The sequence below is a fragment of the Xiphophorus couchianus genome, chromosome 22 (genome assembly GCF_001444195.1).
Source record: "Xiphophorus couchianus chromosome 22, X_couchianus-1.0, whole genome shotgun sequence".
NCBI classification, from domain to species: domain Eukaryota; kingdom Metazoa; phylum Chordata; class Actinopteri; order Cyprinodontiformes; family Poeciliidae; genus Xiphophorus; species Xiphophorus couchianus.
The window spans coordinates 2,635,907-2,662,979 of NC_040249.1; the positions used below are offsets into that span (position 1 = coordinate 2,635,907).

At 38.7% G+C, this 27,073-nt stretch overlaps 1 protein-coding gene across 3 annotated transcripts; it reads left to right on the plus strand.

The window, feature by feature from the left end:
• Positions 1-26,880, plus strand: ugp2b (UDP-glucose pyrophosphorylase 2b). 3 transcript variants are annotated; one of them, XM_028006619.1, is made up of 10 exons: positions 1-376; positions 6,296-6,423; positions 7,236-7,343; positions 9,212-9,397; positions 17,387-17,520; positions 20,019-20,316; positions 21,088-21,285; positions 23,847-24,089; positions 24,316-24,420; positions 25,145-26,880. In XM_028006619.1, the coding sequence occupies exons 2-10, from the start codon at positions 6,325-6,327 to the stop codon at positions 25,250-25,252; spliced, it is 1,479 nt and encodes a 492-aa protein (XP_027862420.1). In that variant the 5' UTR covers positions 1-376; positions 6,296-6,324; the 3' UTR covers positions 25,253-26,880. The 3 variants fall into 3 exon arrangements, with proteins under 3 accessions (XP_027862420.1, XP_027862419.1, XP_027862421.1); XM_028006618.1 differs by lacking the exon at positions 1-376 and adding an exon at positions 412-1,195; XM_028006620.1 differs by lacking the exon at positions 1-376 and adding an exon at positions 6,117-6,193.
• The last annotated feature ends 193 nt before the right edge of the window (positions 26,881-27,073 follow it).

Genomic DNA, 27,073 nt, shown 5'->3' on the forward strand with positions numbered 1-27,073 from the left:
ACGAAACCAATGCAGCGTCTAGTCGTGTACGTCTACGTTCCATCAGTGCAAGGAAAAAACATCAAAAACAACGTTGCAAAAAACGATTGGTGCCCAAAATGTCATCACAGGAAAGAAGTCCTCTCATTGGTTCCCATTTGCCCTTGCTTGGAACGGCAGTGAATTGCAAAATATCCTAGAACTGTTTACCTTTTTAAGTTTTTCATTATTTACGCTTTAGTTTTTCCCCCCCACTACAAAAAGAGGAACTGTAAAGGAAACCGTGGCATGGTGTTTTGAGGTAGCCTGGGTTTGAAAAGAACTGAGCGCGTCTTCGCTGCGGTCCAGGCCGACCGACACCATTGACTTTCTTCCGCCAGCATCCCACAGTAACACAGTAAGAAAATGGCTTCACACTAAATATTGCTCCCTCAGGTTTGTGCTGAAGACTGTCGTACAACTGGAGAGACGTTTTTCATGCTAGCATCCAGTTAGCTAACCGCTTTGCCAAAAAAATATATATATATTTAGCGGAAAAGCGGACGTGTTCTTCCGCGTGATTAGTTAGCCCCTCTGGACCGCATTCCTGGATGACATCCCATCCATCCATCCATCCATCTTTCCCGGTTCCCTTATTCCCTCGATATTGACGATGCTTTCAACACACTCTGTCTATCCCATCGGTTAATGATTGACAGTGTCGGTGTAGACGTGGTCTCTCTGGGCTGAACGGAGCAATAAAAACACGCAGGGGGCGAGGCAGTGGGGAAAGAAAACGTGAACAGAGGTGTGAGTTTCACAGCCAGTATTGGTGACGTAGTGACTGGGAATGCTATCAGTGACAGATCCTGCTTTGCTCTGGTTCAAGCCTGCTTCTCCGTGTCCGGATTGACTTCTGACTGTCAATAAGATAAGCGTGACTCGCGACAGGATGCCAAGATCCTGGGTTTAGTGGGATGATTTAAAAAAAAAAAAAAAAAAGCTCCTGCGACTGGATGAATGAAGGACTGAGCGGGACGGGCGGCGTTAAGATCACCGTATGGAGACTTTGGGGTTCATTTTATGGAATGCTGTGTTCAATGACCCTTCGCTCGTCACAGGGAATCTCATGGAGTGAAAACAAGAAAACAAACTTGGAAATATCAGTTTTTAATTGAAACTTGTCGACTGGATTCATAGTACTTTGGCAGCTTAAACATGGCACTTTATGTAGAAGGTAAGAAACTATTTTGAAACTATGTAACAAAATGTTACACTGTTCACAAAACTATGTAACTAAATGTTACACTGTTCACAAAACTATGTAACTAAATGTTACACTGTTCACAAAACTATGTAACTAAATGTTACACTGTTCACAAAACTATGTAACTAAATGTTACACTGTTCACAAAACTATGTAACTAAATGTTACACTGTTCACAAAACTATGTAACTAAATGTTACACTGTTCACAAAACTATGTAACTAAATGTTACACTGTTCACAAAACTATGTAACTAAATGTTACACTGTTCACAAAACTATGTAACTAAATGTTACATTGTTCACAAAACTATGTAACTAAATGTTACACTGTTCACAAAACTATGTAACTAAATGTTACACTGTTCACAAAACTATGTAACTAAATGTTACATTGTTTACAAAACTATGTAACTAAATGTTACATTGTTTACAAAACTATGTAACTAAATGTTACACTGTTCACAAAACTATGTAACTAAATGTTACATTGTTCACAAAACTATGTAACTAAATGTTACATTGTTCACAAAACTATGTAACTAAATGTTACACTGTTCACAAAACTATGTAACTAAATGTTACACTGTTCACAAAACTATGTAACTAAATGTTACATTGTTTACAAAACTATGTAACTAAATGTTACACTGTTCACAAAACTATGTAACTAAATGTTACATTGTTCACAAAACTATGTAACTAAATGTTACACTGTTCACAAAACTATGTAACTAAATGTTACACTGTTCACAAAACTATGTAACTAATGTTACACTGTTACAAACTATGTAACTAAATGTTACATTGTTCACAAAACTATGTAATTAAATGTTACATTGTTCACAAAACTATGTAACTAAATGTTACACTGTTTACAAAACTATGTAACTAAATGTTACATTGTTCACAAAACTATGTAACTAAATGTTACATTGTTTACAAAACTATGTAACTAAATGTTACATTGTTTACAAAACTATGTAACTAAATGTTACACTGTTCACAAAACTATGTAACTAAATGTTACACTGTTCACAAAACTATGTAACTAAATGTTACACTGTTCACAAAACTATGTAACTAAATGTTACATTGTTCACAAAACTATGTAACTAAATGTTACACTGTTCACAAAACTATGTAACATAAATCATCTGACACAATGTGATAATGCTCCTACTCTATTATCCCTAGTGTGTTTTAGAGGCCTTCCAGCTGTTTCTGTCATTTCATTCTTACTCCAAACGTGCCGTTTTATTCCACCTAACAGTTTAAATCACAAAGTGCTGAAGTTTTCGTCACCTACAGAAGGGCTTAGTCATATCTGATCACAACTGCCAGGCCCAGTTTTACTGCTGGTAGATTTCAGTCAGAACTTCCTGCAGGCTAACGCTTGGACTGTCCCGATTTCGCCCTTTGTTCCTCGTTTGTTATCGGGTCACTTCTTTTTACGAAGTAAAGTTAGAGTCAACGTTTTCTCGTTCCTTTTCTAACTTTTCAAGAGCAAAACTTTGTCAATTCGTTTGCTTTTGTTGCCTGATTTTCCCAAGCTTGGGGCAATGTTTCACTGTAGGCTCACTATATATCAGAAATGTATATATTTTTTTCAGAACTGCTTCAAAAATGGAAGGTTCTGTTTTTACTATGAAGCTCCTCATTTTGCTAATAAATGATATGTATATGCTTCAAACTAGTCTTAACCCCTAACCACCCACAAGGTCTTCAGATGTCTCTCATTTAGTCTATTTTTGCAGTGCTTTACAAAAGGCATTTATGCATGATTGCAAAGAGAAAGCCATGCATTTGCACTCAAATTTAAAATAAATAACAATCACCAGTGGACATGGCACCTCTGGGTGTGTTTTTATAGTGGAAAAGTGAATCTACGTCCCACTCTGAAGTCTTTACTCCAGGATTGCCATCCACCTCAAGGTTTCCAAACTTGCCAAGCCCGCCGGTTTGGCGCAAGGGCAGAGTCATTCATCCAGCGGCCTGTCGTGTTTTTGAGTTAAAAATTTTTTTTAAGTTGACAGGAAATTTGAAAAATATCACTTGATAATTATGTGTTATTGAAAGATTCGAAGATTAACACCTGAACACCAACTATAAGGTCTTAAAAAATGCAAACATTTTAAAACATTCCAGCCAAACCCATCCAGGTGATGTGAGTTGATAGCATTTTTACTGCAGTGGTTGAAGATTGACTTGGCTTTGCGAGCGTTTACCCGTCCTATAAAGTAAGCTTCCTTGGTCGTCTGGTCTCGCTGCCTGCTGATTTTACTAGCCAATAACAGTTAACCCAGTTTCTGTAAAGGAGATTGGATTACCAGATGTTGTTGAATCAATGTTTTTTAACATTCAGGGTGTTCACAGCCAAAGTGAGCTACGGAGAAGGATCCGGTACCGGTACCGGTTCTTGTTATGTTGAGGAAAAACCTTTTCCCACCATCAGCCTCCTGGCTGCAATATTGTTTGTCTTCCAGTTATCAGAGTTTATTTTTGTCCCCTTTTTTACCCGACTGATTAAAATGTGTTGAGCCAATGCAGTTTCTTAACCCTTAACTCAGCACAAGCTCGTCCGCCGCTTCCTGGACCTGTTAGTTTGGTGGGACTCCAATTGGGACTGATAAGGATGTTGAAACACCACATGAACAAACTGAGGCTGCGTTAGGAACTCTGAACTCTTCAGCACATTTCTTTCTGCTTAAAATAAATAAATAAATAAATAGTCAATTAAATCAATCCAAAAAATAATCAGCCGGTCTAACCTATACTGTTGATGTTAGTGTTTTTTTTAAAATTGCAGATGCATCCTTTACTACAAATGATCACGTGTGCACTAAAGGAATCCTGCATTTTAGGCAAAACAAAAGGTTAATTTTTGTGATTTAAAAAAAAGAAATTGAATTGTTTATTTGTATCTCTTAGTATATTTATAGTATTGTATAAAGGAGACTTTAGTGGCTAAATGAACAATCTGCAGAATGTGTCAGTATTTTTATCTGATTAATTGTCAGAGCAATCAATTAATCTATGTCTAAGATAATGGTTAGCTGCAGCCCTAATGAAAACGGTAGCATTCAAGGTGCCCCTCTGGAGTTTTATTTGCTAAAGCTGCCTGTGAGCTTGATGCACTTTTTAATGTTCTTTAATGACTAACTAAGATAAGTTGTCAGACTATATAATGGCGAATGGAATGGAGTGTTTTGTTAATCATTGTGTCCACAGTCTGTTAATTATCTTGATACTCCGTGTTTTCTCCACTGGCAGAGAACTGAGTGAAGCTGCGTTTCAGCAGCCAAGCGGTCAGCAGGACACATTTTGTGTTTCTAAACCGTCTCTCCTGCCGTTCTTTCACCAGTATTTCCTGAACGTTTCAGCTGGGACAAGTTTGTTCCTCATTTCAGCTGGCCGTGAATGCAAACAGGATCTAACACGACGTGCAGAAGTGCAACTTATTCCGTTTAGTCCTGCAGGTTGAGTTTGTCCTGTTGCCTGATTGTTTAGCTCATTACTCAAGTAGCAGAAGCTAACATCATTAGCTGTCTTTTTATAGATCATTTTGTTCCTACCAAATCTAATGTTTCTCTCTTTGTATAATAATAATAATAACAATGTAAACAAACAAACTACAAAAACTAATGAAAATTCAAAATACTTATGATTTTAGGACTTGGTAAAAGTTCTGTCAGGACAATTAATCAGTTTGATTTTATACCCAGAAATGACCAGTACTACTGGCCTCTCACAGGTTCCTGTCCAGTCTTGGAAAGCTGAAAGTGGGCTGCTGTAATTTCAAGTACGGATACAAGAGAACATTGATTGGGGAAAACATTTCAAATTTTTGATTTTTATTTTTTGCTTGTTTTTCAGATACTTTTCCTTTCTCCTCCACTGTTTATTCACATTGTTCTGTATGGATTTTTTTTTTAATGCAGCATATTGGATTTTCCGAATAGCACATGGATGACTGTGTGAGTTTACACTCATTTAGACATTTTTAAAAAGCCCAGGGATATGTATGCTTCAAGGGGTTATATTTGAAAGCTGCTCAGATGTTTACTTTGAGGTGTGTATGGTAATAAAATTGGGTATAAAGGGTAATTTAACTGTTAATTATTTTACTACTTCTTGTCAGATGACAAGAAATCTTTCTGGCTGTTTCCATAAGATTACAAAAATGAGCAGTTATGATACAAGCCCATTCTGAAATGGAGGAGTACACCCTGTGTTTGGACGAACAATACAAAACAGAGGAGCCATGGGCAGACAGCTTGCACGGTTGTGGTATGAAGCAATCTTGTGAAGCATCGCATCACATTTCTGTTCCCAGTCAGAGCCATGCGTCCTAAGCTCTTAGTCGTTGGTGGACTCGCTCTGATATTTTCTATTCTAGAGAGAAGTCACAGACTCCCAAAGTGAATTTGGAGGGAGAACGATCTGTTGAGGTGAAGACAGCAACACCAGGAAACAAATTTATTTGTAGACCAGCTTGTGACCTTAATTTTGTTTAGGGCTTTGTGTATCTTTTGCTCGATTTTGCAACGTACCTCCTTCAACAAAAATGCTATTTGAGATTGAAGGAGACTTCTTCAACACTTTGGCAAACACTGCATAGTGTTTATTAGTCGACAGGACAGCTCAAGCTCAAGAAATGCTCCCTTTCTTACTTTAAAAAATGACTCCCTAACATAGCTTCAACAACATCACAAGCTTGAGTCACTCTCCTTCATGCTTTGTTCGGGCTTATGATAATGGCTTACACTTACCTCACCAGACAATGTAACAGTTTGACCGCAATTAGAGATCTCTCTGGCGAGAAATATTAGCCACAAGCTCTCTTTATCATGCAGAGGTTGAATATCTCACAACAAAAGTTATTTTTCAAGGAAGACCAACAGTGCAACATGAGCGGGCAAAATCCCCACATTTCGTCTCACGGACGATTCTGAGCTTAGCAAATGAGGTGGGAGTCTGAAAATCTGAAATGAGACACCATGAATGCCTGCTGCATCAGTGGAAAGAAGAGAACTTTGACCTTTCCTTCTCTTCTGTCTTGTTTGTTCAGGTCTGAGTGAAAGAGTGGCCCACAAAGGCATGGCTCAGTTTCAGGAAATGATGCGGCAGCAGCTGGAGAGCTCCATGGACGCAGAGCTGGAGAAGCTGGTGGACACGGTCACGGGGGCCGACAGAGACGTACGTCAACACCACCGTCTTCATCCCTCCCCTCTCCGTCTGAGACCATCTGGTTGTGATTTAGAGGGGCGGACGGCAATGCTGGGAAAACTCAAACCTGACGCGTAATGGAGCGTCATACCAAGCAGGGTTACACCTACAGGAGTACAGACGCGGTTTATTGGGGAAAATAAACAGCCACTTGATTTCTTTAATTTGTGGGGTTTCACTGAGGCATTTCAGCCAGAAACGTCAGAGAGTTGAGATGAGTCAGATGTTTGGAGTGAAACATTTCAGAGCAAAACAGCTGCTAGTCGACACAAAAAAACAACATTATTCTTTATTGAGCGTGTATGTCTATTTATTGTTAAATAGACATATTTATAATTTAGCACTAAAACAGGTTTTTTAATTAAAACATGATTGATTATTAAAACCATGCAGTTAACCTGGTTAAAATTTCTAATGGAGTTCCTTCACTATTCTAAATATATAAATTTATCTCATCTCAGCAGTTTATTGAACTTGTTTCAATAAGACTTATTTGGGTGTACATTTTTCTATTCTATATTTAAATAGATAAGAACCAGACTGGCCTTACAATGTATACATTTTTTTTCACCAAAAAAAACCCAACCTTAAATATAAATAGCTTTTTTTTTTTTTTTTTTTTACATGAAAACCTTCAATCTCAATCTCAAAAACACTTTGAAAATATTTTTTAACTCTTTCCCACAACTACAGTGGGTGTAGCTTAAAAGAAATCCCCTCATAATCACAAACACAGTGAGTGAAATGAATCTTACTGTTTCTGTTTCTGTCTACATTTTCAGGTCTGCATGAAGGACTTTAAGGGCTTCAAGAACCTCTTCCACAGATTCCTGCAGGTAAAGGGCCCGTCTGTGGAATGGATCAAGATAAAACGGCCTCCAGAAGACTCGGTGAGTCCGACTCCATCTGCTTTTCTCTGGGGTAAACAAAAACTGCCAAAAAATTTTTCCCAGGATCCCAGTTTGGAACGTGTCTTTATTAACTTTGTTTATTTTTTCGAGAAGCTCTCCTGACCTTTTAAGACCTCTGTGTCTCGTTCATGAACAGGTGGAGAGCGATAGAACCTAAGTTAGAAAACCTGGAAATTATTGAAATACAACAATTCGTCTGCGTACTGGAGGTAAAATTCAGTCTCCAGAGATTGTTTGGGATGTTTCTGCTGATGCGCTGCTGTCTTTGCACGCAAAAAATCACCTGAGAAGATGCTACTAGCGTTTAGCAAGACCCAAAGGTATTTTTACAGCTGTGGTTATTATCATCTTTCTGATTCCAGTGCTCAGATCAGTTCGGCTGTGAAATGGCATCGTTCTGCAGAAAGGGCATGGACAAACAATCCGACAATTAAAACATGTCAGGTTAGGTTTCACTCTGACAAATAAATTCATACCACCCATTAATTGGAAACAGTTTGTACCAAGGTGGAATGTCACAGGGTTAAGTATGTTGCTAAATTACTGTTGGTAATTTGGATTCTTTTATTTCAGATTGCAGAAACCAGAACTAGAATGAACTTTTGATTCTTTGTTGTAACTCTATTGAGTTCATGAAACAAGACAACACACACACAGCTGGAATGTTGTCTTGTTTTATATATATAATATGTAGACCACACTAAAGTTTATTTCTGTTCAAAGTTCAATTCTGAGACAGTCATGATGCTTTTCTAAAAACGTTGCTATGGGAGCTGCAGATATCACAATCAGAAGGTTCTTCTTTATTTAGTCCGTCTCTCTTCTGGACTCAGTCAGGTTCGGGGGGATAAAACATTTGTTCTTTTAGAAGATGCAGGCCTCAATAAACCCATCTATTTCGCATGTTGTGGCTACATTTCCACTTTCCCCTAAATATTTAGCTCTAGAACTATAAAACTGCCTTCTTCTGGGAATCTAAAATAACACGGTTTAAATCTTCCAAACCTCCCCAAACAGGACATATTCGAAGTTCGGAGCTCTGCGCTCCGCGTCAGGATTCCTGAGCGGTTAGCAGCAGCGCTGGAAAACAGCCGAGTGAAACGGGAAGCAGAAAATCAGCAAGCTGAAAAAGGGACTGTTTGTCTGCGATGCAAAGAAAGATGTAAAACGCTTTCTGACGTGTGGAGAGTGAATTATTAAAAGCAAAGAGGAGTTTTACAGCTTGGTTACAAGGTTTATCCCCTGTTGCCTGGGAGTGAGTCAGGCTTGTGATTTGACATACTCTAATTGTCAGTGTGAACTACATGAGCCGACGTTTAAGAAAAAATGCGTTCTCTTTTGATAGAGCCGACGACTGCAGACATTCACCTCCTGCACAAAAGGAAATTCATTCCATTCCTTTCGTCTCTCTTCCTCTGAGGAAATGGTTATCACCCTGAAAAAAACGCTTTTCTGCCAACTTCAGCAAAGTCTCATCTTGCTGACATTTGTTCCCATTTGTTTTTGTATTTGTTCATTTATATGTTGATTTATACGACGGCGTATCAGACAAATTGTAGACAGAAGAAAAAAGGGAGTCAATTTCCACCAAAAACAAATGTTTGGCTTAATCACAGAAAATTTCTAGAAAAACAATAAAATGTCTGATATGTCTTTAATTAGGAAGAAAAGTACTCAGGAATTTTTTCGATTGATCACAGAAATTTTCTAGGAAAAATCTTTGAGATTTCAAATGTTTCAAAAGCTGAAGATTTGCCAGAAAAAAATGTAGAAAATATTGAGATTAGGAGAAACACTGGTTTGGTGTCTACACAGTCTAAATTTCTGCCCCGTCCCCTGTCCTGCAGATCCAGCCGTACGATAAGATCGCAGCCCGGGGTCTGCCGGACGGCGTGGCCGCCAGCCTCAACAAGCTGGTGGTGGTGAAGCTGAACGGAGGTCTGGGTACCAGCATGGGATGCAAGGGCCCCAAGAGCCTGATCAGCGTCCGCAACGAGAACACCTTCCTGGACCTGACCGTGCAACAAATTGAGGTGCAAACTCCCAGAAACCACACCACAAACAAAGATTTCCCTCTTAATTCTGTTTCCCTAATATTTGTTTTGTTAGGCTGTCATCATGAAGTGGAAACTTTATGTCAGGTTTGACACCTATTAAAGACAAATTAAACAAACACAGAAAAGACAAGACAGTTAGATTATTTTGATCTCGCGAGGAGAACGGATAGAGACCTGTTTCCAGTCACAAATCTCCAACCGCTCTGAAAACACATTTGTCCGATCTTCTCTTTTTGTTACTTTCGGAGTCCCTATCACAGAGGACACTGGTGGGGGCAAAACACTTCATCACTTAGTTGCAGTGCTAATGACAATCACTAACTAAAACACATGGTATCTTGCACTAGATTATTCTGTTCCAGAGACAGGGTAAAACAGAGCAAGTTGTACGTCTTCACAGCGACGGTTTTCTAGCCATCTAGCAGGTCAAGGATGCAGAGGTTTCTGCTGAGCGATAACCATGTTGAAAACGGTTGTCTCTGCTCTTCCTCAGAGAGGCCTTCTGAGAAACGAATCAAAGTAATTCAACAACACAGAAACGTTCTTTATGCTAAGATGAAACAAAACAAATAAAGGCATATAAGACAAGAACATTATAAGTCACATGAAACAACAAATACTTGATAATAATATATACAATTTACCTAACATTTTAAATGTAAATTGTTGCTTCAATTGGAGTAAATTGTAAATGGCAGCATTTTAACTTTGCAGATCTGAAATCAAATCTGCACACCAGCTCTGCTCTGGGATCTTAAAAATCTTAATCCACTTTCACACAGTACGTCTTGAGTTCATTTCCACTTTTTTTTGCTGAATTTCAAAGCTCATATATGTATTTTTTCATACTGAGTAATGTGTGTGTGTGAATAATGGTTTACAAGTGACCCACATGTGCAGAAGAAGAAAGTTGACATCACACAACAGCGCATTGTTTGCGGAAGTAATAAAGAATATTGACGTCTATGGACTCATTTTAAAGTTTATTCAGTAATGGGAGCCAACAGTGTTGCCACAAGATCATAACAAAATGAAGGAAGCTATAAAGCACAACTAATAGCAACAGCCTTTTGTGGGGCACTTACTGCAGTCTGCTTCGAGTGGTGGGATTGTGATGTGATGCACTTTATTGCCAGAGTTATTTCACAAGTTCAAAATCACAATTTTCTTTCAGCCACTGATTATGTCTGTTCTGGTTTCTTCTGGTGAGTAATTATAACGAATGTCAGTGACATGAAAGTCAGATTAAGCAATTGGATACGTGTATGACTTTGTGCCACATATGGAAGTGACTCAAATCAGATGTTTTTGGGGTGTGTGGAAAAGATCAGAATTGAGCTTTTCGGACAGTGGTGAAAAAGTTGCTTTTGGGCAAAAAAAAGAGAAAAGAGTCCGATTTGGGTCACATTCGCCTGCTGTTTGAACGTAGCCTTAGATGTGTTTTCAAAAGTCAAAGAGCAGAGTTTTTCTTCTGAACCACAGGTGTCAAACTCCAGTCCCCAAGGGCCACTGTCCTGCAGTTTTTAGATGTGCCACAGGTACAAAACACTGGAATGAAATGACTTAATTACCTCCTCCTTATTGTGTAGATCAGTTCTCCAGAGCCTTGCTAATGACCTAATTATTGTATTCAGGTGTGGTGCAGCAGAGGCACATCTAAAAGCTGCAGGACAGCAGCCCTCGAGGACTGGAGTTTGAGACCCCTGGTTTAAACCAATAAGAGCTGTAGATCCTTCTATTGTTGCAGCAGGTGGTGTCGTCCTTATTTAGTATATCCTTGTGGCATATACTACAAGGATATACTTGTAGCATACTGCATATATACAGTATGCTGTGACATTGTGCATGTCTTAAGTTTCAAATTTGTATGTCAGAACAAGAATGCCAGAAAAGTATCAGTACATCAGAAAAGTACTGAGGTGGCCTGACTTTCTTGAGGTCTGCAGATTCAATTACACAAGAAGCACAGAAATCAAAACTGACAACGAAACTCATCAAGAGATCTTAAGAATCCAGGAGGCAAAGTTTGGGATAGCAGAAATGAAAGGAAATAGTTCTAAACATTTTCTCATCACTGTTTTTCATTGTTTGACCAGTGCCTGCTCAGTGTGGAGGAATTATTTTTAACCCCATTTCAGCTTCAAAAAGGCCACTAAACTGTTGTGCAGACAACAAATTTAAATGTATTTAATTGAATCTATCAAAACTACTGAAGCTAACAGTTTGACAACATAAAAGGCTTTAGCTCTAAGGAGATTCTTAAAGAAGGAATATCTGAAAATCCTGCTTCAGCCACAGCAGGAAGGAAACTTATCATCTGTTGATGGAGCTACTGGTATGAAACCCAACAAGAAAGATTGTGCAACAACAAAAGAAATGTTGTCACGGCACTTATTAATCATTTCTCAGAAACAGGGAGTATCTACGTTCAGTTGATTTGTTCTTTTGTACCTCACAGAACACTGGTGTTGTTACTGCAGATGTTTGTAAGAAGGCAGAAGGAGGAAGGCTGAAAAGAACTCACTTCAATATCTGCAGCAGAAAAACATTTAGAAGTGTAACTCACCAGTTCAGCAGCGTTTATTTTAAAAGATAAATAAGAATGATTAAAGAGTTGAAGTCTGATAGTTGGTTACCACCATGTTTTTCTGCTGCAGATATTGAAGTGAGTTCTTTTCAGCCTTCCTTCTAACACTCTTCTGCCTTCTTACAAACATCTGCAGTCACAACACCAGTGTTCTGTGAGGTACAAAAGAACAAATCAACTGAACGTAGATACTCCCTGTTTTTGAGAAATGATGAATAAGTGCCGTGACAACATTTCTTTTGTTGTTGCACAATCTTTCTTGTTGGGTTTCATACCAGTAGCTCCATCAATAGCAATAAGTTTCCTTCCTGCTGTGGCTGAAGCAGGATTTTCAGATATTCCTTCTTTAAGAATCTCCTTAGAGCTAAAGCCCTTTATGTTGTCAAACTGTTAGCTTCAGTAGTTTTGATAGATTCAATTAAATACATTTAAATTTGTTGTCTGCACAACAGTTTAGTGGCCTTTTTGAAGCTGAAATGGGGTTAAAAATAATTCCTCCACACTGAGCAGGCATTGGTCAAAAAATGAAAAACAGTGTTGAGAAAAACTTTAGATCTATTTTCATACATTTCTGCTATCCCAAACTTTGCCTCCTGGATTCTTAAGATCTCTTGATGAGTTTCGTTGTCAGTTTTTATTTCTGTGCTTCTTGTGTAATTGAATCTGCAGACCCCAAGAAAGTCAGGCCACCTCAGTACTTTTCTGGCATCAGTGCGTTCTTGTTCTGACATACAAATTTGAAACTTAAGACATGCACAATGTCACATAACACTGCATATATATGTATATGTATATGCATATGCCACAAGGATATACTAAATAAGGACGACACCATCTGCTGCAACAGGACAAGGATCTACAGCTCTTATTGGTTTAAACCAAAACAAATCATGTGAATAGCCAATAAAGCCTGGTGTGTTAATCAGCTGTGAGTTTCCCTCACACCCTGTGATTTACTCTGTAAACAGGCTGAATATAAACACAAAGTTTACCTTTTTAAAGCCACTGAAACCTCCATCCAAAGCCTGGGATGGTTTCTTCATGACTTCAACTAGTAATTTTTCTCTGTTGAAATCTGTGGTTTTTATCTTTTACTTTTCCCCATTTCTGCTCTGACATCTTGCTCATGGCATGTCAAACGTTATTTCTACTGAAGTAATTAGCTTTTACCTTAGTGTAGGAAGCTAACACAGAGAGGAGCACAGAATTGTCCCCAAAAAATTCCCCTAGTTTGTAGAAAAGGAAAAGGTACAAGGGTAAATGCACTTGAACCTTCTGGGGGGGGGGGGAATAAAAACCTTGAGAAACTCTGAAAACTACAGATCAAAGTCTCTTTAAAAGATCATAAGGAGATTTCAAAGGAAAACCAAAACGGAGTGAAGATTTAGGCTTGTGCAGACCACTGAAGCTGAGCAAAGAGTTTCTTGTATTATCTAACATACCACAAACATCTGCTCCAGGTTTTGTTCTGGAAGCATTTGCAGATTTTTCATACAAAGAAAACTTTGTAATGAATCAATTTTATTCAAAGTGAGGGGGGGGGGAAAGTCCAAAATTAAATCCACATGTATTTGTTGATGACATTGGTTTATTTCTCCAAGCCTTTATAAAGTCTTAAGTGTGTTCTTGTTGGAAGAGAGATGATTTGTGAAAAGAGTCCAGTACGGTGTGTGTGTGAGGAGTTGCTGTGAAAGGGGATCTGTTGGTGTGTCGTCTGGCAGGGAAACAGAGACGGCTGTGTGTCTGGTCAGAGAAGAGAGCGCAGCTATTTAGGCCCCATCATGCACCTCAACCTCTGCTGCAGCGCTACGCCCAACGCCTGAATGAATGTTCTATGGAAGTCATACAAACAACAATCACATCTTCTTGCTGCTTTTAGTGGGACCCCAAGCTCCGGTTTCACTTTAATCTGCGTTGGATAAAAGTGAAGTGTTGAGATTAGACGGCTTAACATCAGAGGTGGAAGAGTAGCCAAAAATTGTGCTTCAGTGAGAGTAGCACTACTTGTAACATATTTGTACTGTAGTGAAAATAGAAAGTAGCAGTCCAAGAAATTACTCAAGTAAAAAGTATTTGATTTAAAAAAAGCTACTAAAGTACTGAGCAACTGATCAAAACATCTGTCACTTCTTATTTAAAAATGACATCAAATGGACAAAAATATAAAGTTATGTGGAAATGTTGGTATTTTAATTACCAAAATGAAAGTAATTCATATAAATAGTATAATTACAAAATAAGGCAGAAGACAAGTTTTCTGAATCAAATTTTTTCAATACAAAACTTGTGAAACTTTAGCAGAAATTACAGATGTGTGGGCTTGTGGGTGGGTGTGTGTGTGTCTGGTGAGTTTTTGGTTTAAACAAGCTTATTCTTCTTTCAGTGAAGTTACTCACAAAGGGCAAAGTATCAGACATTTTACTCAAGTAAGAGTAGTGATACTTAATAATAAAGTTAAACAAGCAAAAGTAAAAAGTACAGCTTTGTAAAAATACTCCTACAACTTGTTTTTTCCCCAAGAAGTTAATCAAGTAAATGTAACTGAGTAAAAGTAACTAGTTACCAACCACCCAACGCTGCTTAATAAAATACAGTGCAGCACTTATTGAAGGTGGTTGGTGTTTATGTATGTTTTACAAGAGATTCCTGGGGATCAGCTCTCCTCTGAGCACACTACCTCCAGTTTTCTGACCAGGTTGGGTCAGATTACCTGCAGACTGAATCGGCCTGTTCAGAGAAGAGGAAAACGGATCCCACACACACACACACACACACCCAGCAGCCTCTAAACCATTTCTCCTGTGTGAGAACATTTCACTTAATCACCAGGAAAGTAAAAAAAAAAAATTCTTGATCAGGCACATCAGTGTACAACATTGTATGTTATTTTAAGAATAATTTTAGAGCTAAAATCAGCTCTGACTGCAAACTTGTTGTGTTGTTAGCAGTGAGGCTAATAGGACTTCTTAAGAATTGATCTGATAGGACTGGAGATCGTTAAGGACTGTAAAGTATTGCAATCACCTGTTATGCGCCTCTTTTAAACAATTAGATTTCTGCCAGAAAATACATAGTAACTGTGTCAATAATCAATTACATTTTAGGTAGGTTTTCTACACAACAGCCTAAAAAGTTTGAATGTACACGTACTATGTAGTAAAAGACTTGAAAAATGCAATTGGATAGGAAAAAAAAAAACTGAACACGTTGTGAAAATTACTTCCCAATTAATTAAGGGTGGCTCATTTAAAGTGCATAAAAATGATTTATTTATTTTCCAAGTGATATATATATATTATTGAGCTAAACCATATTCGTGGTGGATGGAGTAAAGGTTTTTATCTTAATATACTCCTTGAGAAAATATAAACTATAACTACTGTCATGTAATTAATACCTATAATTAGCTTGGTGCTATTCATTTCTTATGAGTCTTATCTCCTTTACTGGAAGCCTTTTTACTAAAGGACTTGTCATATTTGTTTTGTCCATTGTAACACCAGTGAATGGAAGCAGCTGAAATTCTCAATCTCTGCACATGATCAGTTTGCCTCTCAAAACCTGTAAGTTGCTTTTCTCAAAACGGCACATCACCAAGTGTTTCGAACAACGAGATCTGCCTTCTTCATGAATTCATCTTCACAAATGTCCGACATGTTTACTACATTAGCAGGATCTTTGGGGGGAGAAAAACGCTTCCTCTTGTTTCAGAACTGATGCGGCCATGCATCAGTTTGAAATGTTACCGCTGGAAAGCTCTTTTCTGTGTTGAAAACATTTGACAGTTGTGGTCTGCTTTTTCCAGACGATACTTCATCATTTATATTTGGCAGTGTGCTTTCCCTTTAATAAGGGCGTGTCTCCAAAGGCTGTCTTTTGTATTTTTAAGGATTTGGGCTTCAAATAATCCTGAAAGCAAAATTGATTTAAGATTACAAAACTGTAAAAGAGATTTAAGATGTCCAGTTTCTAGAGACGGCCATTGATGTCTCTGCTGTGTTTGCCTGCACATACGCCCACTGTCAACAAACTGCAGAGCCAAGCTGTATTTCGAGCCTTTGTTTCACATATTTGCGGAACATTTTAAATTGTTTGTGCACAGGGGAGGACCATGACACTTAAACAAAACTCCACAGAAAAATGAACAGTTCTCCCACTTATTACGTTTATAGATGTCGGTCCTGGTGAGTCGCTCTTGGGTGGTCAACGCCCATCTCTGACGGGGTGAAAATCCAGCTTCACCCATATGATTCACATCCTGAATCTGTTTCTGCCTCCATTAGTCATCTGAATTTTCAGAGGTCTCAACTACTTGTTTTTTTTTTTCCTTGATTGTAATATTTGTAAAGTCTTTCTTGTTTAACCACAACATGAAAAAAATGGCTTTGTTTTGGCATTTTGGAGTTCAGTCATACAGCGTTTTGTCAATTTGCCTTTGGGAAAAAACACAAGGAGTTTAGTGCTAAACTTCATTTCTGTTTCTATTTATCACTGCTAGTGCATGAGTTTATTTCTAATGAATTTGTTGCAAAGTTTAAAAAATATATATTTTAATCTACAAAAATAATAAACCTTGTCTAGCTTAATAAAACAAGGTATTTTAGTCAGGCATTATAAGTTAACATTTTATGAGATTGAATGAGACTATAGGTTTCTTTATCTTCTCTTTATCTCGCGAATTCATTGTCAGTTTAATTTTAATTCTGATCATTTTTTTCTTTACATACTTAACATCATATTACAAAATCAAACAGGATTTCTCAGAGATCTATAATAGTTAGAAAAATCATCAGATTTACTGATAACAGAAAGCACAAATGGATAAAACACTCTCTCCGCAACAAAGACACTAAGAAGTATCTTTATTGTGTCCAGTTTGAACACCAGCTTATAATCTGTTTTAGGTCTTTAAAGCCCATGAATGAATCACAAGTTAACACTGTGAACAGTTGTGGACCAAGCATACAGCCTTGAGGGGTCCCAGTACTAAGTGTGATGGAGCCGGTGATGTTTTTCCAATGCGGACTAACTGCAGTCCCAGTCAGGAAGTTCAGAAAGCAGAATTCAGGCCAAGAAGAAGTTTCTCTATTAGTCTTGTTAAACGTTGAGCTAAAATCTGAGGACAGGATTCTGGGATATGATGGGTGTTGAAACTTCTGTTATTCAGCGATAAGTGAAATGGATCTAATAATAGAATAGAATAGAAATGCCCTCTATTGTCACACAACTGAGAAATTCCTAGATATTGTTTTATTGTTATATCGTTTTTATCAGTGTGTACTGGGTATTTTTAAGTGATAATTATGTGAAACTTTCCTTCCTTACTACATAAAAATAGTGATGTTTGTGTTTTTTTGGTTGTTTTTAATCACCAATAGCACCTGAACAAGACGTACAACACTGATGTTCCGCTGGTCCTCATGAACTCCTTCAACACAGACGAAGATACTAAGAAAATTCTGCAGAAGTACACACACCACCGGGTCAAGATCCACACCTTCAATCAGAGCAGGTGAGACCACTACATCTGGTTTTCTTCTGTATTTTAAATGGCATCTTAGTAAAAGTAGCGGCGCTCTCACTGTCAACTGGAAAACGGTATCACTTAGTGTGTTAAGAACTCCTCTGGGCGTTACCTGTTACCTGTGTTCATGGATGCGTACCATCAGGAATGGACGGTAGATGTTTTGTAACATGTGGAAAAGCCTGTTTGTACTGAATGCCGTGCTGTCTCCAGCTCGTCAGCCACGTGGAACTTTCATTTTCCAGTTGCGATTCAATTATTCATCAGCTCTGCATGCCTTAGGGAGGGCGGGTCAGCGCTTTTTCTGGGGCAGCAGCAACACTAGCTGGAGGATTTAATGTCCAAGACGCTGAGCAGTTTTAAAAGTAATTTTTAACGTGAGATCCAAGAAATGCTCAGGCCATTACAGAAATTCCTAAAATTCCAATTACAGTGATTGTTCACTGGCACATGGGGAGAAAACAATCAGCTTTAAACGCCAAACAAAGCCATGAGTTATTCACCCACCTTCATTATGTTTTGACATAAGGAAAGCTCAAACATGGTTTCAAAGGTCTGGCTATGTCTTGAACAGACTTTTTAAACTTTTTCTCGGGGGGGAAAAAAACTGGAAAAAACAATTGATTTTTTCCAGCAGTAGCGAAACGATGGTTGGATCTCAATAAATAAAGACAAAATAATAATATCGTTAACATTATAGACTGTCTTAGCAGCTTACAAAAACTATAACCCCATCGATCCTTACTTTAACTTAGCTCTATTGTACATTTTGCTCTCTCTCCGCCTCAATGAACCAGAGGAATGTCTAGACATGCATAACATAAAACTTCCTCTTAAACAATTAGCCATCTCCTCTGGCTCCATTTTAAAATAATTCACTGTTGCTCAAAATAGCTAATTCTAAGTCGTCTTCACTCATTGACAACTTCCTTCCTGAGTTTTGTTTACGATGGTAATGTCACTGATTGTGTAAATACTGGATTTTGTTGAGTTTCTGGCAGGCTGCTCATGTAACAAGGTATAAATTGCGTTATATGTATTCTCCCCATGTCTTTTTTTTCTTTTTCTCTCACCTTAGAGTGCACTGCTGAGCTTTTGTTCTGTGTTGCAATGTTGTCAAGAAACAAAAATTCATAAATATATCACTCAAAAAAAAAAGAAGATATAAATCACCTGACTTTGGTCACTAGCTTAAGAGGCTGCGGTAATCTGATCAAGTCATAGTTTTAGACTTTCTGTCTATCTGTGTGTGACCATTTTCTTTTTTTGATAACTTTACCTGGGGAGCTTGTGGCTCGGCGAGAAGAGTAGTTGTCTTAACAATTAAAGGGTTGTGAGTTTGTTGCAAGCAAAAAGTAAGCAACATGTCAGTTAAAATGACTTATTCCCGTATTTTTTAATTTCTTTGCCCTCAAAGAGGACTCAGTTTCTTCTTGGACAACTGCTCTACCTCCAGGGGAAGCAGGAGGCTTAAGTGTCTGAGCTCATATCAAAACGTTCATCAGAATCAGAACTTGAATTAATCCCACTTTAACAAGAGCATGAGCCCACTGCGGAGTGAGTCTTTTCTCCCAAGTAGCTCATCTTGGTCTGTATTTCCTAGAGCTGCCAGAAGTGCTGCCAGTTCCCATTTAGTCCAGCTCCTCACGAGGATTGTTAATCCTTCATAAAAACGCTTTGATCTGTCTAATTCTCACATGGATGATGGTTTTGCACCTCACCTGTCTTCTTCATAAAACCTTAAAAAAGATTTGTGAACGATTCCTCAGTGTCACACTGGAATAATCAGTTTTTAAGTAAGAACAAAAGCAATATTTATAAAGATTTTATGAATAAATCCCAGTCATATCCAGGGCTGCAAAGAATGTTTATTTTAGTAATTGATCATTCCATCAATTATTCTGACCATTGATTGATTCATTGGATTTTTAAAAAATTGTATTTTGTGTAGGTGTTCATTTAACAAGTCGTTTTTATGCCATATTCGAAATACATTAAAATATTCAAATAAACAAATCATACAATTCCTTTTTTAAATCAGAAAATGTGCATTTTATTGCCGTAAATGCAATAATATAACATCTCTTTAGTGAATACTTGACCATTTGAAGCCAAAAATGCATCTGCTGGTATTTTTTATTTTTTACAGAATTTGAACTAGATGAATCTAAAAAATACCACTTGATGATATCAAAACATATTTACAGTTTTAATATCTTGAATGAAAAAAAGTCATAGATATTTTGTTACAGTTTTGACTTAACTACTTTCCTGAGTACATTGGGGTTTATTTCAGCAAGTTACCCGTTTTGAGTCTGTTGAATCAGTTGACGATTCATCAATCACTAGATTATTTCAATAATCGACTAATCATGATTAATCAAATTAATCGTTTCAGATTAGCATCTCTTTAGTGACTATTTGAAGCAAAAAACCCCGCTAAAATTAGGATCCCCTTAGTGATCATGTCATCCCTGTCTGTCCAGGTACCCCCGCATACACAAAGAGTCTCTCCTCCCCGTGGCTGCGAACCTGAGCATGACGGGCCAAAACGCGGACGGCTGGTACCCTCCCGGTCACGGCGACATCTACACCAGCTTCTACAACTCCGGTCTTATGGACAAACTCATCGCGCAGGGAAAGGAGTACATCTTTGTGTCCAACATCGACAACCTGGGAGCCACCGTTGACCTGCAAATCCTGCACCACCTGGTCAGCCAGCCCAACGGCAAGCGCTGCGAGTTTGTCATGGAGGTTACGGATAAGACGCGCGCTGACGTCAAGGTATGAGGACCAGGACAGTTGGACGTGAATCTCACATTGGGCTAACATGATTAATTGATTAATCAAATGCCTTTAATCGATCGCTGAAATAATTGTCAAATAATTTAGTAATCGATTAATCGTTAACTGTAGCATACAGACTAATAAAGGCCATTTGCTGAAAGAACAAAGCTCTCAGTTGAGTAATTAAGCCAAAACTGCACAAAAAGATCTATACAGTTTTCATTTAAGATTAAAAAAAAAGCCCTCCTTGTCTGTAAATCTGTTCTACCCAGAACTCCTCAAGTTATATAATTTTAACTTCACCTGGTTCAAATTCTGTAAAAAAATAAAATAAAATAAAACAAGTTGTAAAAAATAGATTTTAGGCACCTTTTGCTATCCAATTGTTAATCTAATAAATAATCAGCAAGCTAGTAGCCAGTATATTTTTCGATACAAATGAATGCTTTGCTGCAAAAGTTGAAGTGTACACTAAAGGAATGCTACGTTGTTGCATTTGAGGCAGTAGAAATATGAATACGAATTTCTAATATTGTGTAAAAAAAAAAAAATGACGCAAGTGGTTACATGAAAAATCTGCAGGATGTATTGATTAATCGATTAATTGCCAGTATAACTGATAACTAAAACAATCATTATTTACAGCCCTAATCTCATAATTTTGCCTTGTTTTTTTTATTACTAATAATCATTTTAAAGACAACAGATGTAGTCTATGAAGTAAAATTGTTGATTTTTTTATTTTTTTTGTATTGTTTTTTTCCCCAGGGAGGCACCCTGATCCAGTATGAAGGAAAGCTCCGCCTCCTCGAGATCGCCCAGGTGCCCAAAGCTCATGTGGACGAATTCAAGTCGGTTTCAAAGTTCAAGATCTTCAACACCAACAACCTCTGGATCTCTCTGCCTGCCATCAAGAGGCTGCAGGAGCAGAACGCGATGGACATGGAGATCATTGTCAACCCGAAGGTGAGCGAGGCGGAGATGAAACGGTTATGTACCGTTACGCACGGTGAATAACTCTGCTCTTATTGGTAGCAGCATGGTTTTCTCTTTAGAAACATACTAAGCAAAAATGATGGAGAATTTTCCAAACATCAACTTCAGATAAAGAGATATGTTGATGTAAAGACACTGGCTTTCATGCTGTTGCTCAGCAAGAAACCTCATCAGTTTCTGTTTGTCCTCATTTCTTTGCTTACGATATGTGATATGACATCCGTGTAATATTCCACGGCCTGTTCATAGACAACCATCGATAAAGATTGGAAAATAAACAGTTCAGGAGAAAGGAAAATGTCCTTAGTTTAGGTTGACCTCACCCATCCTCAAAACATGAAGGCTGCAAAAGAGGCACCTCGCAAAAATGAATGTTGAAAAATGTAAGCTTTACTTTGAGTGCTTTTTTTATTTATTTAGGCCGGAAATTCTCAATTAATTTTTTTTGTCCCCAAATCACCAATACACAACTACTCATCTAGCAATACTAATGAAAGCATTCAACAGAAGCATTTTTTTTATTCATGTATTTAAAGATAATTTTGGGCAGATTTATTCCCTCCCTTATCTTGGTACATGTCTTGTTGCCTAGAAACGGTGATGCCGTTAAATAAAACCTGGTGGAAATAAAGATCAAAATCTCGTTGAGTTTCTTTTTAAACTTATTTAGTCCTTTTAATGAATTAAATTAATGGATCAATTAATTTTTTTTCTTTTCACAAAGATTACATTAAAGGTCATGTCTATGCCAATAACAAAAGGCTGCTTATGTTTTTAATTTTTGGTACCCCCAGATTTTACTCAGCTCATATTTAAAACTGTTCTCCTTCCTCGAGCATTCATGTTTCAGTAAAGGAAAGTGTTTGTGGGTCTTCATAAGTCACTAAGCTTGCACATGTATGCAGTCAGAACAAGATTTAAAAATATTTAAAGCAACTCGAACTCAACTCAAAACAACACGAATCCGTTTTTTTCTTTCTTGTAAAGACGATGGTGAGGAAGGCGGAGGTGGACAGAGTAGCCAGGAATTGTATTCAAGTAGCGACACTTCATAATATTGTTACTCAAGTAGAAGAAAAATGTGGTAAAACTACTCCTAAATTAAGAAGTCGTTGCATAAATATACCAGATTTTTTTTTCTTTTTAGAAATCCCTGCTTATTTCTGCTGTGAGTTTAAAGTGTGCGAACAGAAACTCCAACTTCAAAGCTGGGTTTTAGTTTGGTTGCTGCCTTGGAGCTAGATCAAACCTTCGCTCCCTCACCCATCCTTCACTGAGCAGGCAACCACTTCAGGATATGAAAGTCATAAATTCACACTGATTGCTGCTGCTGCTGCGCTGTTGATTACTGCTGCCTCTGCCCAAGCAGAATATACAGACGTAGTCCTCATTACTCGACGGAGCTCGCGCTGTGATAAAGTTGTGCGTTATGTAAGAGGCAATAAGTGAGCAGGAGCTTTCTGGCTCCCCCAGAGCCAGAATACTGGGTTCTTGTGCCGCCCTCATGCATGGCAAGATCAGGCGCAGGTTTGATGCACGAGGACCTGAAATTGTGGATGTTGCGTGAGAGGCCTCTCATAGAGGTCTACCCGAGTCTCCTGTCGTTACTTTTGTACGCGTTGCGTCACGGAAGCCTTTCACAGGCTAATCTTAGCTCATTGTGAGGCTGGAAGCAGCTTCACTTTTTAAACTCCAACCTCGGCAGCAGCTCGGTGCTTTCATCAGGCCTAGACGAGGCGTGTAGAAATATCTACTCACGTTTCCGTCTGTGGTCTCAAGAAACGATTTCTTAATGCATTTACAGCAGGCAGGGTGTCCATGCACCCTTAAAAAGTCTTAAATTCATGCATCTAAAATTAAGGCCTTAAGATTTCTGATTTCTACTGCTAACTAGCTGCTAATATACCCTGGTAAGGGTAAAGCTAGCTAGCTTTTTTTTACGCCCTTCATGGTTTAGTGTAAATTTAACCCCAGTTCGCTGGACGATCTTCGTCTTTAATTATTGGCTCACTAATGTTCCCGTGCTGCAGAGAACATTACATATTTATCTTATTTGGAAACCACGCCCTGAACAATAGGCTGGACTTTGGCACGCAGTGGGTTCTACTTAGTGGTTAACCCTCTGCACACAGGAGGTCATTGGAGTGTGATCCAAAAGCTTGTGTGTGTGTGTGTGTGTGTTGGTTTGGGTGTGCAGCTATTGCAGCAGAGCTACTGATAGTAGAAAACCTGGAAGATACATTTGTGCTCCGTTCTCAGCTCTCAGATGAAATCAAAGAGAGATGATCTAAAATGTAATAAAACGTTCTAAAACTATCACATAGTCTAACTAGTAGGTGCCTAGTTTCAGTTCAAACACAGTAAGTGACGGATATAAGCTTAAACGCGAGTAATCTCAAATAAGTCAACTCTAACAGCTCCAGGATGGGAGCTGACTGTCACCGTGGTGAAGGGTCCAGGGGAAAAAAAACAAACCCAAATCCAATTTATTTCAAAGTCACTTCATTGATCCCTCTCCCCGTCCCCCTCAGACGCTCGACGGAGGGCTGAACGTCGTCCAGCTGGAGACGGCGGTTGGCGCGGCGATCAAATGCTTCGACAACGCGATGGGGATAAACGTCCCCCGCAGCCGCTTCCTTCCTGTCAAAACCACGTCGGACCTGCTGCTGGTCATGTCCAACCTGTACAGCCTGGAGGCCGGCTCCCTCACCATGAGCCCCAAGAGAGAGTTCCCCACCACGCCGCACGTCAAGCTGGGCAGCTCCTTCACCAAGGTGGGACCTGGGAGTTCGGCTGATGTCGGGTCACGTGACACGTTCACACAGTCAATCGTTTGATATTTGATACGGCGGCTTTTAGCTGTTTTTGCTAGAACCTCCGCACTGCATTGGTTAATCATTCTTACATCGTAAATATGATACTTGCAGGTTAATAAGTGATGTGACCTGCTGCCTGATAAAGATCAGGCCCAGAGAAAGTTCAACCTGTTGTTGTGTTCAGGTTCAGGAGTACCTGACCCGCTTTGAGAGCATCCCCGACATGCTGGAGCTGGACCACCTGACCGTCTCTGGAGACGTCACGTTTGGGAAAAACGTGTCGCTGAAGGTAAATGCCACAAGGGTCAAAAATGTTTCGACGCGAGTCGACGGCTTCGAACACGAAGACTCGAATTTTTGTGGATTTTATTTTAGATGTATAAAGTAGTGGAGATACCAGTGAAACGACTGCATATATTTGTAAGCTGATCACCGATTTTTAAAAAGCCTGACCTGCCAATTCCACTTTTGGCTGATCTCTGATAAAAGTTGCCAAATATATCAAGAAAGTTGCTAGGTTGCCAACAGTTGTGTGATTATTGTTAGCCGTGACCAGCGGGCGGGTCCATCAGTCAGTCCTTTGCAGGTGGCAGGCTTCCAAGATTAAAGAAAGCAGTGCAGATTTATTGGCTGGGCGATTTTTCGGTGCAGCCGAAAAGCAGGGAAACATCAATGCCTGACACACTTTTCAGATTTGAATTTGTGAAAGATTTTCTACTTTATTTTGACGAGTCACATGAAATCCTAAATAACAAAGTTTGTGTCAAAAAAAGTCTGAAAAAGTTAGAATAGTTTCAAAATATTCAAGCCACTTCATCTACTTATGAATCCATGTTTGTGTTCAATCATGTCCTGGATAAATAATATGACTTAGAGAAGCTTGAATTTCCTCTCATCCTAACTGTTGGAAGCAACCGGTTCTGCCGTCTGTCTTTGCAAATATTTCCCTGACGTCACGCCTCCTCCTCCTCGAGGAGACTGGAACTCATCGTTTCTCTTCCTCGTCTTCCCAGGGCACCGTCATCATCATCGCCAACCACGGCGATCGGATCGATATTCCGGCTGGCTCCATGCTGGAAAACAAAATAGTGTCCGGCAACCTCCGTATCCTGGACCACTGAGGCCTTTTCCCAGCCGCCGGCGCCGCCCCCCTTCACTGTGCAGCCCTGATCATGTGACCTGTCCTCCTGAGACCCGCTTGTCCTGTTTAGCCACTGAGAAAACACAGAGACGATTTCTCTTCGCTGGAGGTTGAAACTGGGACCTGCTGCCCTCTGCTGGCTGATTAGTATATAACCATTAGGAAGTGTTAATAAATTAGTCCTAACTGCGACCTTAATAAACTTGATTTATAGATTAACAAAAACGCCTAACTGAAGCATCTTAAAAAAACTATATTACAGTTTTTAATCTGTAGCTACTAGATTCAATGATGGCATTAAAAATATGAAATATTAAGCACTTAACAGCGGCGATGCAGAACTAATGCAGAGGTCAATTATGTCCTGACCTCTGCATCTTAATTATGGAGACATTTTAAAAATGAATCACAAGAAACACGATGTCACGGCTCTCCACGGCTCGATGAAACTCATTTTACGGTGATTTGACAACACGCACTTGAATGCAACATGCCAAAACCTTCATAATTCAAGTTCGGTCACATCTCAGAGTTTACATGTTTTACCTGGGATGACCGAATTTTGTGTAATCTTGTTGAAAACGTGACACTCGCATGCTGAAAAATAACTTAAACCCTGATTGAGATTAGTAAAAAAAAATGTGAAAATAAGTGAATTTTTACTGTTTTACATGAGACCTACATGATGCATTTGAATCAAAAAAAATAATAATCCACTGTTTTGAAATCGGATCAATATTTATGGACCAGAGGTTTGAAGGAATTCAGGAATATTGACCTCACCCGTTGCAGAAACGTTAAAAAGTTTCCCACCCAGAGTCAAAAGAAGCTAAACGAATGTGTGGATCTGAGCTGAAGAGCAAGTCGTGATTTTCCACTATATTCACCTGAAAACGGATTCATTTCACAAGTCTAAGTCTAAATTTCACATGCAAGTTCTCATTCGACCTCACTGAAACATAAAATCCATAATCACAGCAGCTTTCAATCTAACAAAGGTACATTTTTGAGAGTGTGGAGCCACTAAATAACCCTGAGGTGATAAAGTTGTGCTGGCGGATAACCTGATTGTCTCTAAAAACCATGAAAACTGTGAGAGATCTTTCTGTACTTCCACTGCAGACGTTCAGTTCCCAACAGAACTGTCTCGAATCGAAGCTTGTGCCACGTTTTCATGTCCTTGCGGCAGAAAACCTGACATGTCAACATTCAGGCATGTTGTAGCTTTATGTGTTTGTAGAAAATGTGTCACTTTCAATGGAAAGCCATTACTTTAACCACATGAGATTAAACAAAAGGCATTCTTTGTGTTTGATTATAGCATGTCGTGTTGTCTGAAGCCTCTTCGTCCATCCAACTCATCCAGTGCTGTTTCCATAATATGCAGTATTTCTTGTTGCTTTGGTTTACACACACAATAGTTTTTATTCGTTTTAAAACCATGTACACCAAGTTCTTTTTGTTTCTTTTTTTGCATGGTAATACTTGAGACGGGTTTGGCTGGTGCTGAAGACAAGGAGCAATAGGTGTTGATCTGTGACAGCAACAACAGTCCCGGCCCAGTTCTGCCACCTCAGAGCTGAATAAAGTGCAATATGAAGTACCGAACACGCAGCCTGTGGTCTGTTCATCTAGAATCCTCCTGTTGTTTTTTTTTTTTTTTCTTAACAGGGATGCAGTTCAGAGGAAAGTGGGAATATTGAGAATTTCAGCTTTAAATCAAATGTTCAGAAACAACTTTAAGTTAAATTTAAGAAGTAAAAGAGCAGGGTGCTCAGACATCCTTAAAAAGTCTTATGTT